The sequence below is a fragment of the Phyllostomus discolor genome, chromosome 13 (genome assembly GCF_004126475.2).
Source record: "Phyllostomus discolor isolate MPI-MPIP mPhyDis1 chromosome 13, mPhyDis1.pri.v3, whole genome shotgun sequence".
Lineage (NCBI taxonomy): Eukaryota > Metazoa > Chordata > Mammalia > Chiroptera > Phyllostomidae > Phyllostomus > Phyllostomus discolor.
The window spans coordinates 30,057-44,058 of NC_040915.2; the positions used below are offsets into that span (position 1 = coordinate 30,057).

At 42.1% G+C, this 14,002-nt stretch overlaps 1 protein-coding gene across 1 annotated transcript in view; it reads right to left on the reverse strand.

Moving 5' to 3' along the window:
- Positions 1 to 1,753: 1,753 nt before the first annotated feature.
- Positions 1,754 to 14,002, reverse strand: part of INSR (insulin receptor) — a 162,493-nt gene continuing 150,244 nt past the window's right edge. Inside the window, 4 exon segments of the mRNA XM_028527452.2 lie at positions 1,754 to 2,966; positions 5,253 to 5,387; positions 12,282 to 12,304; positions 12,306 to 12,412. Of these exon segments, the coding sequence (XP_028383253.1) occupies positions 2,624 to 2,966; positions 5,253 to 5,387; positions 12,282 to 12,304; positions 12,306 to 12,412 (608 nt within the window). The 3' untranslated portion in view covers positions 1,754 to 2,623.

The window sequence follows — 14,002 nt, forward strand, 5'->3', positions numbered from 1 at the left end:
GAACCAAAGCCTGCTTTTCCCTGGAGGGAGACTGAGCGACCACTCCCTCCAAAGAGGAGCAGCTCAGGCCTGGGCACCCCAGAAATCATATGCATAATAATAACCTAAAACTCAGTTCCTATTTGGGAAGCATGGTATCAATGGAGAGAATTAAAAAATAAAATAAAAAAATTTCACAAAGATTAAAATCAGAGAAGACGATCACCTGCTAGAAAAAGGGTCTACTACTCACAGAAAGCCACACTTCATCCCAAATGCCCCCCTTGAAATTCCGACTGGTCCCTGGCAACCAGAATCAGCGGATGCGGAATTTTCCTGATTCGGATCAGATCCTGGCAGAGTTCTGAAGTCTTGAAGACATCCGTTACTGAACCTCATCCTAACAGTACTGAGGTAGACTATGCTGGAGAAGAATCACCATCCCACATTCACCTGTTTATTTTTCTTTGATAAAAACTTATGTGCACTCCATTTTTTAGAAAAATGATTTTTACAGTGATTTTATATTAAAATAAATTATTTCCCCTGATGTAAGAAAAACTTTCTGAGTTAGAAAAATGTGAAAATTGCTGGCAACTGTAGTCTAGAGCCACTACAAATTTACTATGAAAAGAACCAAATATCTAGACCTATGTGGTATTTTTTAAATTTGCATAAAGACCTTCTCCTATGTACAGAGTGAGCTTAGTAAAAATAATTTCTGTACTCTTGCTCCTTGTACCCAATTGAGGAGGCTCCCCAGAAATATTTTACATGCTCTAATTTCTCAAATCTTATAAATAGGAGAGCAATACACAATTGGGGTTTGTGTCTACCTGTGTTGTTAATCAGGAATTGAAAAGTTTGGAGGTTGCACTGAGTCTCTATCTGTTCTTGAGTCCACAACTCAAGAGAAGAGAAGGAAGCCGCCAAAAACCTGTGAGGAAATGCACTCAAGGGTGATCAGGGCGATGATTCTCACGAACCAAAGTAACAAGTTCACTGTGTTCTTTACTTGAGCAGCTGTGGTTCTTTTCACCAAATAAAGAAACTGTGGATTCACGCTGGTTCAGAAGTCTGGGGGAGTGTGAAGGTCCTTGGCGTTTTCTCCCCTGGGCTCGACTTCGTTGGGGCTGCAACACTGTAAGCACCTGAGAGTTCTGCTCAGGCCCCACACCTGGCCCAGCTGAGGTCACAGCACAGAGCAGCTTCTGGGAGGCTAGTTCTGAGGACAGCTGGATGCCCTGAGGTTGCAGGGGATGGACATAGAGGCCCGCACTTCATATCGCTCAGTGTCCTCTAAGTCCATCTGTGCCGTCACACATGGGGATCTGATTCTGTCATGTCGCAGAATAACTGGAGGATATGTACCCCCAGTTGAGGAAGAGCTTGAGGTACACTCAGGGAAGCAGGAGATCCAAGAGCCACAAGTGTATTTGAAGGTAGGGCTCAGTTCCAGGTGGCTGCCAGCTTCCCCAAGCAGAAACCTAACCATCCATCAAACCCAACTGTCCATGCCCTCAGCACGGCCTCATCACATCCAAAAGGGTTAGCAGCAACTGTGGCTTTATTTCCAGAAAGACAGATGCCTTGAAGACCAAGCAAAGAGGCCCCTCCTGCCTAGCACCCTATTCCCACACAGGGAAACCAACCCACCAACCCTGCTCCCAACCCAGGAAACAGTCAATAACTTATGGGGCCGATTGGAGATTTTTTTAAATAAAATGTGTTACAAACGTATTCTCAAAACTCTTTATCATCTCAGTTTTTCCCCCCTTTTTCTTATGTCCTGGTTCTGTTTGGTCTTTAAAAGATCCATTATCACTCCAAACCACTCCCTCAGCCCCTGGAAAACTAGTTTTCACCAAAGTTAAGGGACAGAAGACTCCTGAGGCTAGACTAGGGCACATGAGACTCTATTGAGGGCGTAGTCTCTGGTGAATGAGAAGGAAGGAGGGGAACCAGGATGCTCACACACTTGGAAAAGGAGAACCTTCACGAGCCGATCGCCAGAGCTGCACCTCAGCACGAGTGCTTTGCACGCACACACACACAGCAACCCTGCCTGCCCTGAACGCACATGCACACACACGGGGACTGCAGGTTATGGAAAGTATAAAAGCAGCAGCTATTGGTCAATTTGAGGAACTACTTTTGTGAAGGAAAAAAAAATTCTTCAGCCTGGATGAGAAAAACCTCCCAAAAGTTCACTCCATAAAGCCTGAAACTCTACTGGAACAGCATGTTTTTCTTTCTTTCAAACTTTCGTTCCATGAACAACTTTTATGTTTTACACTGTAGCTCAGACACCAGCCCCCATCCCCACAAAAAGTCCTTTTTCAAAAACAGGTGCTTTCTTTCAATCAACTGGAGAAAGAAGTAACATCCTGGCCTGACCCAGCAGCTGCTGCCAAGGGCAGCAGCCGTGGTAGCCCCGCCCTCTACGTTCAGCCAGACTCTCCAGCCACGGGTCAGACCAGCAATCGGACAGCGGCGGTTTGAGGTCCTGCAATGAACACACGCAGAGAGCAATGATCTCTCCGCTCCACTGACACTGGCAGAGTCCTGGGAAAATCCTGAGTTTCTGAAGACCTTCCAACCAGAGGAGAGTGAAGTGGGGAGCCCCTCCCGCAAGCAGAAGCTGTTAGGAAGGGCTGGACCGCGGCAGAGTCAGGGCCCGCCCATTTCTCTTGGCCCCGTTCATGTGCGTGTAGGGGACATGCTCCTCGTAACTTCGCTTGAGGCCCAGCGGGGGCCCCACCACCTCCTCCCTCGGGAAGTGTGAGGGCCGGTCCAGGGGCACGCTCTCCATGTCCTCACACTCCATCTCCAATTCCTCGCTCTCAGGTGCCTTGTTCTCCTCGCTGTGAAAGAAGGAAACTTCTGGAAAGGTGGGGTGCAGGTCATCCTTAAGCAGGTCAACGATCTCTAGAAAGGTCGGCCTCATCTTGGGGTTGAACTGCCAACACATCCGCATCAGTTCGCTGCTGTGGGACAGAGGACACATTGAGGATGAGTCCAGGCTTCCCACCCAGCAGTCCCACCCACCACCCTGGTCAGATGGCATATTCATTTCAGACAGCGGCTACACACACAGGTAATGGTCAAGCAAAAGCAGCAATTTTATTGGGGGTGAAGGTCAGTTTTGAAAAGAGAACTGAAGGGGCTGCCTTAACCCAGAGATAGGTCAAGAATGGCCTCTCTCGGTGTTGCCACATGGTGAAGACCACAGTTCCTCATTGTTATACATCCCCACTGCTGACGGCCACTGCTATTGTGGTTTGAACCTGGAAAGCCAGCTCTGAGAGGCCATTGCACAGGCCCAGCTGTCACTCTTTTGAGGATGGCAGGAGGACATTACACCTTTGCTTGGCCAATTGCAAAGAGGACAGGTGCTGAGGGCTTGGGATTTCCATTCTCACCCCTTCCTTTCCCCACTGTAACTTCTTCTAGGGCAGGGTTGACAAACTTCGGCCCCCTCACCAAACCCAACCACCCTGAGTGTTTCTGTCTGTGAACATTTATTAGTAAACACTGTCCACTTTCTAGCTACAGCAGCAGAGCTGAGGAGCTGCAACAGAGAGCACCACAGCCTGCAGAGTGAAAATTCTAATATGGCCCTCTGCAAAACAGTCTGCAGAGCCCTGCCCTAGTGCTCCTGAGGTTCCCTGGTCCTGGAGCGAGAGCTGGCTGCTGACTGGCTAGGAGAGGGCCTCCACAAGGCAACAGTTTGAAGTGCTTTGCTCAGAGACTCTAAATAACTCTGCATCATACTTTTCTTGATAAGCAGTCCCTTCAAAACATATTTTTAAAGTTGGTGTCTTATTCTTTTGGGGATGAAGCATAAAAATGGCCTCTCCCCATGAATTTTCAGATCAAACTTTTTTCTTAAGCAACACTGATAAAGGATTTCATATGTAATAAATGCTCATTGTAGAAAGTTAGAAAACACCCCAAAATACAGGGAAAATGCAGCTCACACAGTACTCTCCTTCAGATACAACCTCTTGTCTTTTATCTGGACATATACGGAAATGTAATATATACACGCTTTTTCACTTAATATTTAACTGGTTTATACACTGAGTTATAAAACATTTTATAAGCATCATTTGAAATTTCAATTGTTACATCATATTCATGTATCAATTTACTTGGCAATTCTCATTTTGTTGGATTATTTGTTTAAATCATTTCAATTTTTTGAGACTTTAAAAATAACTTCCCAATTCCCAGTCAGGGTACATGCCTGGGTTGCAGGCCATGACCCCCAGCAACCGCACATTGATGTTTCTCTCTCTCTCTCTTTCTTCCTCCCTTCCCTCTCTAAAAATAAATACATAAATAAAATCTTTTAAAAAATAACCTTGTTCTGGGTAGCTCTTATAACAGGAAGATAAAAATGGTTATCTAGCCATACCGTTGTTAGCACTGAGTGTTAAACTCACCCTGCTTTCTTTCCTCTCCCTCCTTCCCTCCATTCCTTCCTTCCTTTCTTTCGTTGTTAATTAAGGAAGACAGTAGTTTCCTTTCCTTTATTTTATACTCATTGGACTATTAGTGGGGCTGAATGATTTTGCAACTGTTTAGTGGTATGTGTATATGAGTATGTGTTTTTCATTTGATCTCATAACAAATATTCAAAACAAAAGTTTTTTAACATTTATGCTTACTGACTTATTTTTTCCAGTATTATTGAGATATAATTGAATATAACATTAGACTTGTGACAAAATTTTAAGTGTATAGAAAATTACACCTCAGTCTCTCACCAAACTCCCCAATTCCCCTCCAAAAGTATGATATACAAACTCAGAGGTCATGGAAACATAAAATATGCAAACATGAACACACATGTAGACAGATGATGTACAAACATAAGCACACATATAGATATAAGCAAACACTAGCACACATATAGACATATGAGGTAGCAACACTACCACACATATAGACATGATATACAAACATAAGCATGCAGGTAGACATAAGATATACAAACATAAGTATGCATGTAGACATGATATACAAACACAAATACATGCACAACATGCAATGCCTTTTAAATGAGCACCCATTGGGGAGATAAATAGTGATGGAGGGAGACCTGAGTTTGGGTGGTGAACACAAAATAAAATATACAGATGACACACTGCAGAACTGTAGACCTGAAACCTATATAATTTCATTAACCAATGTCTCCCCAATAGAGTCAATTAAAAAAAATTTTTAAATAATTAAATAAAGAAAGAAATACCCCTTTCTACACTTACAGTCTATCTGGACAATTGTCAGGCTGATCCAGATGTCCTCCATCCATGACAAATTTCAACACCTGCTCATTGGAGAGGCCTTGGTATGGCTGTTCTGCCAAGCTGGTGATTTCCCAGAGGACCACACCAAAGGACCTGCCAACAACAGTTGAGAAGAGTAACAAAGAACAAAAAAATATTTAAACACACACACACACACACACACAACTTTCTTGGTTTACTACAACCTGGTGGGCCACTTAATTAAATAATCCAGATTCACTTCCTCTCAAGATGGCAGTAGCTAAACGCTCTGCCTGCACCCTCCTGTGACCACATGAAAATTATAGCTGAGTTACAGAACAATCAGCCTGGAGGAGCATCTGAAGGCTAGCTGAAGAGAAGTCTTATAATGAAGGACATAAAAAAGCAGCCACGTTGAGACTGTTAGGAGTGGCGGAGACACAGAACAGGGTGGCCCCACACACCTGTGTGGAGGTTGAGAATCAGGAGGGATATCTCAGTTGCAGAAATTCCCCTGAGGAGCAAGGGGGCCCAGGCCCACATGGGACTCCCCAGCCCAGAGCACCAGTGCTGGGAAGAAGAGCCCACAAAATATCTGCTGTAAAAATCAGTAGGGATTCTGTCCATCTGGGTGAGAGGAAAGGCTTCAGGAAACTCTGACATCCTCTTAAAGGGCTCACACACAGACTCACTTGCTCTCAGGCACTTACCATGGGCTCTAGTGGAGAGACAGCAGCTGGGGGTGGCAAGAGGTGGGGGTGGGGGAGGGGTTGTCACTAGAGATACACAGAGAGAAACAAATTGTGTGGCTTCAGAGCAAGGGCTGAAGGAACAGCTCCTACCACACAGCCAAGTGTGCATCTGCATTAGCCTAATGAACTCCACTCCCGACCCTCACAACCATGAGACTATGTCTGACCCAACTCACCCACTGCCTGAGTCTTTCAGCAGCTGAGCCATATGAGCAGTCCGAAGGCAGCAACGGGCCTTGGGGTACCCTGTGCCTTTCACTAGCGTCCCAAGGCCCGGTACTGGTGGCAGGAGGCCTCAGTTCACAGTGTGGCCTCTCCCATGGACCTCCAGACCCAGAATAGGCAGCTACCAACCACAGAACACTTTGCAGCTTCCACAAGGTAGCCTCAGACCAGTCACAGGCAGTGGCTAGTGTAGATCTGTACCAGAGTTCCTCCCCAGAAGCCTCAGAAACAACACACCCAATGGCCACCTTCACACCACAACAGAGAACCACCCGATTAAGTAAACAAATGACATACCCAAAGGGTGGTCTCAGCTGGCATCAGAGTCCACTCGGGCAAACTTGACTCTGTGAGGTCAGCCCACACACAAAAGCTCATTCCCTGTGATAGTGGCCAATCCTTACAGCCAAACAGCCTGAGGGTTAATATCTTCCACTGCAGTGCCAACAGCAATTGAGACTCAACTAGAACAGAAAGGCACACAAAATCCGCACAAGGGGCAGTCCGGGAGCATGAGGCTCAGGTGATCGGTGAGACTGTACCACTGGTCCCCACAGGTGACATACTACATAAGGCCACCCTGCCAACACTGGGAGACATAGCAGCTCTACCTAATATATAGAAGCAAACACAGAGAGGCAGCCAAAATAAGGGGACAAAGAAACATGTCCCAAATGAAAAAAGTGTAAGAAAACTCCAGAAAAAGAACTAAATAAAATGAAGTAGAGCAACCTACCAAATACAGAGGTCAAAATACAGGTTAAAAGGATGCTCAAGGAACTTAGGGGAAGAATAGATAAATTCCATGAAAACTTCAACAAAGAAATAGCACAAGAAAAGAACATGGAAACCATAAAAAGAACCGGTCAGAATGAAGAATACACTAACTGAAATGAAAAATATGCTAGAAGGAATCAACAGAAGATTGGATAAAGCACAGAATTGAACCAGCAATCACAAAATACCTAAACAGCAAAAAGACAAAGGAATCCAAAAAAATAAGGATAGTTCAAGGGTCCTCTGGGACAAGATCAAGTGCAACAACATTCAGAAGAAGGGACCAGAAGAAGAGAGAGACCAATGGATTAACAACCTATTTGAAAATATAATGGAAAACTTCCCTAACCTGGTGAAGGAAATAACATGCAAGTCCAGGAACCACAGAGAATCCCAAACAAGATGAAGCCAAAGAGGGCTGCACCAAGGCACAACATAATTAACATGGCAAAGGTTAAGACAAAATGAAAATCTTAATAGCGGGGGCGGGGCGGGGGGGATAAACGCAGTTAGTTACCTACAGGGGAGTTCTCATAATACTGTCAGCTGATTTCTAAACAGAAACAAACTCTCCAGGCCAGAAAGGATTGAGATGAAATAGTCAAAGTGATGAAAAGCAGGGACCTACAACCAAGACTACTTTCCACAGCAAGGCTATCATTTAAAATTGAAATAGAGATAAAATGCTTCCCAGACAAGAAAAAGTAAAGAAGTTCATCACCACTAAACAAGTGTAACAAGAAAGTTAAAGGGGCTTCTTCAAGAAGATTATTATAAAAAGATCATAAATATAAACAATAAAATAGAAATCACTACATAACTAACAATAATCACTTTAGAAGTAAATGGACTAAATGCTCCAATCAAAAGACATGGGTAGCTGAATGGGTAAGAAAACAAGACCCATATATATGCTGAGTACAAGAGACTCACTTCAGATTGAAAGCATACACAGACTGAAAGTAACAAGATGGAAAACATATTTCATGCAAATGAAAATGAAGAAAGAGCTGGAGTAGCAATACTTAGACAAAACAGATTTTAAAACAAAGGCAAATTAAGAGAGAGAAAACATTTCATAATGATAAAGGAATCAATATGACAAGAGGATATAACCCTTGTAAATACCTTTGCACCCAACATTGGAGCACCTAAATACATAAAGCAAATACTGATAGACATAAAGGGACAGATCAATAGAAAGACAGTCATAGTAAGGGGCTTTAACATACCATTAACACAAACGGATAGATCTTCCAGACAGAAAAGCAGCAAGGAAACAACAATCTTAAATGATACATTAGACGAGGTAGATTTAATTGGTATTTCTAGAGCATTTCACCCAAAAGCAGCAGAATATACATTCTTTTCAATTGTACATGGAACATTTTCCAGGAGAGACCAAATGATAGGCCACAAAACGAGTCACAGTAAGTTTAAAAAGACTGAAATCATATCAACCATCTTCTTCAAACACAAATCAACCACAAACAAAAAAACTGAAAACACACAAACACATGGAGGCTAAATAGCGTGCTACTAAACAATGAATGGGTTGACAATGAGATTATGGGAAATAGTCTCATTTATTCTCAAGATACCTGAGAAAAATAAAATGAAACACAACAACCCCAAATCTACAGGCAGTTCTAAGAGGAAAAGTCATAGCAACACAGACCTACCTCAAGAAACAAGAAAAATCTCAAATAAACAATCTAATCTTACACCTAAAGAAACCAGAACCATAAAAACAAAAACAACAAAAAAGCGCCAAATGAGGAGAAGAAAGAAAATAAAAAAGATCCATGCAGAAATCAATCAGCTGGAGTATAAATAAACAATACAAAAAATCAATGAAACCAAGAGCTGGTTTTTTGAAAAGATAAACAAGATTGATGCACCTTTAACCAAACTCATCAAGAAAAGAGACAGAGGACTTAAATACATAAAATCAGAAATTAAACAAACTGACATCACAGGAATACAAAGGATAATATTACTACCAACAATTATATACCTACAAATTGAACAATCTGGAAAAAGTGGATAAAATTCCTAGTAACATCAATCTTCAGAAATGAATCAAGAAGAAACAGAAAATCTGAACGGAACAATCACTACTAACAAAATTGAATTAGTAATAAAGAGATTCCTAACAACAGAAGTCCTGGACTGGATGACTACACAGTGAATTTTAGCAATTCAAAGAAGAGAATTCAAAGAAGAATCAACACCTATTTTACTCAAAATATTCCAAAAAACTCAAGAGGGAGGAAGGCTTCCAAGCTCATTTTGTGAGACTAGCATTGTTACCCTGATTCCAAAAAAGAAAAATTATAGGCTGATATCCCTAGTGAATACAGATGCTAAATCCTCAACAAATATCAGCTAACCAAATTTAGTAATACATTGAAAAGATTATACACCATGATCAAGTGGGAGTTATTCCTGAAATTAAGTTTGGTTCAATATCTCACAAATCAAGTAACATGATTACATCACATAAATAAAAGGATAAAAATCATATGATCATGTCTAGATACAGAAGAAAAGTCATTGACAAAATCCAGCACCCCATTTATGATAAATATCTCAGCAAGGTGAGAATAGAGGAACATTTCAACATAATAGAGGCTAGTATCATACTCAAAAGGGAAAAGCTAAAAGTGGTTTTCCTCAAGTTCAACATAGTCCTGGGAGAACAAGCCAACAACAATCGACAAGAAGAAGAAATAAAAGGCATCCAAATTGACAAGGAGGAAAGTAAAACCTGTTATTATTTGCAGATGACATAATAGTAGCATATAAAGAACCTTAGAGATTCCACCCAAAAAATTTAGAACTGATAAATGAATTCAGTAAAGTAGCAGGATACAAAAAATAATATTCAGAAATCAGTTGCATTTTTGTACACTAATAATGAACTATCAGAATGGGAAATTAAGATAATACTCCCATTTACAACTGCATCACAAAATACCTAAGAAATAAATTTAACCAAGGAGGTAAAAGACTTGTATGATCCTTGGAAAATTATAGATGTTAAAAAAATGAACTGAAAGAAGATATAAATAATTGGAAACATATACCATGCTCATGGTAGGAAGAATTACCAAAAGTAATCTATAGATTTAATGCAATGCCTATGAAAATATCCATGGCACTTTTCCACGAACTAGAACAAATAATTGTAAAATTTTTAAATACTTTTTAAAGGTTTTACTTATTTATTTTTAGAGAGGGGGGAAGGAGGGAGAAAGAAAGGGAGAGAAACATCAAAGTGTGGTTGCCTCTCACATGTCCCCCACTGGGGACCCAGGCCACAACCCAGGCATGTATCCTGACTGGGAATCTAACTGACAGTCCTTTGGTTTGCAGGCCAGTGCTCAATTCACTGAGCCACAGCAGCCAGGGAAAATAATTGTAAAATTTATATGGAATCACAAAAGACCCCGAAGAGTCATAGCAATTTTGAGAAAGAAAAGTAAAATTGGAGATATCATGCTACCTGATATCAAACAATACTACAAGGCTACAACAATCAAAACAGTATGGCACTGGCATAAAAACAGACATATAGACCAATGGAACAGAACACAGACCCCAGAAATAAACCCATACCGATATGGTCTATTAATATTTGACAAAGAAGGCAAGAAACAGTCTATTCAATAAATGGTGTTGGGAAAATTGGACAGATATATTCAAAAAATTGGAAACTAGACCACCTTCTTAACTATTACAAGAAATAGGACATGAAACCCTAAAACTCCTAAATGAAAACATAAGACAATAAAATTTATGACATTTCTCTTAGCAATATTTTTTCTGATATAAGTCCCCAGGCAAGGAAAACAAAAGAAAAAATAAACAAATGGAACTACATCAAACTAGAAAGTTTTGTACACCAATAAAGCAAAAAGACAACCTGCCAAATGAGAAAAGACATTTGCCAATGACACATCTGATAAGGTGTTATCCAAAATGCATAAGGAAATCATAAACTCAACACCAAAAAAAAAAAATCCCCAACAACAAGCAATCCAATTATAAAAATGGGCAAAGGGGCTGAATAGAAACTCCTCCAAAAATGACATACAGATGGCCAGTTAATGCATATATAGATGCTCAACATCACTAATCATCAGAGAAATGCAAATTAAAACCACAATGAGATACTACCTCACACCTGTCAGAATGGCTACCACTAAAAAAATCAACAAACACCAAGTGTTGGTGAGGATGTGGATAAAGGCAACCCTCATGGACTGTTAGTGGGACTGCAAGTTGGTGTAGCCACTGTGGAAAACAGTGTGGAGGTTTCTCAAAAATTAGAAATAGAACTACCTTATGACTCACCTCTGAACATTCATCTGAAGAAATCCAAAACACTAATTTGAAAAGATATATGCACCCCTATATTCATCGACCCATTATATTTACAATAGCCAAAATACGGAAACAACCTAAATGCCCATTAATAAAAAATTGGATAAAGATGTGGTATAATACATATGTTTATAATGGAATATTGCTCAGCCATCAAAATAAAATGAAATCTTACCATTTCCAACAACACAGATGGACCTAGCAGGTATTATGCTAAGTGAAATGGGTCAGACAGAGAAAGACAAATACATTGTGATTTCACTTACATGTGGAATCTAAAAACCAAAATAAGCTAATAATTAAAACAGAAACAGACTCATGGACACAGAGAACAAACTGGGGGTTGCCAGATGGGAAGGGGGTTGGGAGCTGGGTGGAAACAGTGAAAGGATTGAGAAGGACAACATTGGTGGTTACAAAACAGTCACAGGGATGGTAAAGTGCAAGCAAAGGGAATAAAGCCAATAATATTGTGATAAACTATGTATGGTGCCAGATGGGTACTAAACTCATCTGCCGGGATCACTTCATAAATAATTACAAATATCGAACCATTATGTATACAACCTGAAACTAACATAATATTAAATGTCAACTATAATTGTAAAACAAATAAATAAAAATGAAAAAACAAACAAACAAACAAACATTTTTATGCTGCATTCAGAAATGCCTTTAAAATTAGTCCGAATGGAATGGAATGGAATGGAATGGAATTGGAATGGTGGCTAGCTGCTCAAGGGTCCTCAGACCTGACACTTCCTTCATTTTCTGAGGGCTGTGAGGAAGGTAGGTTTTAACATGCACCTCTTCCTCAGACTACTGGAGCAACCTGAAATTCAAACCCAGCATTCTAGCCCCAGCCCCACACTCCTCCACTCACCACATGTCAGAGGAGGTGGTGAAAGACCCCATCCTTCAGGGACTCTGGCGACCATCCACCGCACGGGGAGTAGGCCTTTGCGCCTTTCCGGTAATAGTCCGTTTCATAGATGTCTCTGGTCATCCCAAAGTCTGACAACAAAGCGTTCACAAACTTTTACCCTTCAGACTTTTACCCTGTGGCCTCAGATGTCCTGCCATCCTCACTGCCTTACCACTGGCAGAGCCCTCAGATGGGCTCACCTGGCCCAGGTGTATGCTTGCCTGGGTGGCTGCCAAATCCTGGGAGAATGGATTCTGAAGGTGCTCGTGGGATGTGGAGGGAGAGGATGGGCCACCACTTAAAGGAAGGAGAAGGAACCACCAAGTGGCAAGGAAGCAATGTTCCACCCACAGCTTGGGAACCCCAGGCTCAGAAACGCTTCCTTCCCACCCAGGACTCACAAGCATCCCAAAGTATTGACTCTCTGTAACCAATTTACTGCTCCCCATTAGATACGGCCCACCTAACTGCGAGCTGTTCCACCAAAAACCAGGGAGGTCGGCCCCTCCTTTGACCACTCTCTTCCTCACATGCATAACTGTGGTGAGTCCTACCCACCCTCCCTCCACATTCCCCTTCTACCAGCTATCTATTCCCCTCCACTGCCCTGGAACCAACCAGGTCCACCATCCTCTTTCACTACAGGACCCCCCATCCATCCTGACCCTGACAGCCCACTCCCCAACAGAAGCTAATAAATAGGACGGCATCACTTTGCTGCTTCCTGCCTCCCTTGCTGATGTAGGGCAAGATCTTTGGGGATTATAAATAGAATAAACATAATCTACTGCTTCCCAATGAATGCCAAGGAGGGAAATGTTTCTTTTTGGATCACACACAGAACCACATCACTTCCTGCTCTTCACTGGCTGTGCGGGATAACGTCCAGATGCCTCCCCATGACTTTCGAGCTCCTTCTGGGTCTGGCTCCCCACCTGTCCCCTTAGCCTCACGTCTCGTGCTGCTCTGTCCCCTATGCTCGTCTTGTTCAGACGTCAGTCACCCCTCCAGCCACATGGCCGCTGCATGAGTTCCCATTGCCCCTGGGATGCTGTCACTCAGTCAGCTTCTGACCCTCCGAATCTTGGGGGGAATGGTGCCTCCTTTTAGACGGGGGCCTTCCTCTGGTCACGGAAGTCCATTTCTCTCAGTGCTCCTCTCCTGTCTTCTCCACCTTGTGAGCTGTTCCATTGTTCACCTAGAACACCTCTGCCCAGAACTTTCTGTGGTGATGAATGTGGTTGACACCCACACTGTCCCACATGGCAGTCACTGGGCACCTGAAATGGGTCTCATGTGACCAACAAACTGAATTTTCAATTTTCCTTAATGTGAGTTAATTTGTATGTAGATAGCCGCACATGGCCAGTGGCTTCTGTGCTGGATGGCACAGACAAAGGCTGCAAGTTCCTGGGGGCAGAAGAATCGTGGTGACGTCTGCATGGTCACACACAGGTGCCTGCCCGTGGCTGCATGTACGGGCACACGGGTGTGACATAAAGAAGTGAATGAGTAAGTTAATGAACGAATGCAATCCCATTACAGTGTGAGAATTTGTAAAGTATATGGTTGTCTCAACTAATATAAACTAATGGCGAATGTAAAATGTAACTGAAAAATAAAATTTTTAAAACTTAAAGTAAAGGAAAAAAAGAGATTTTCAAAATTGGGAAAACAAC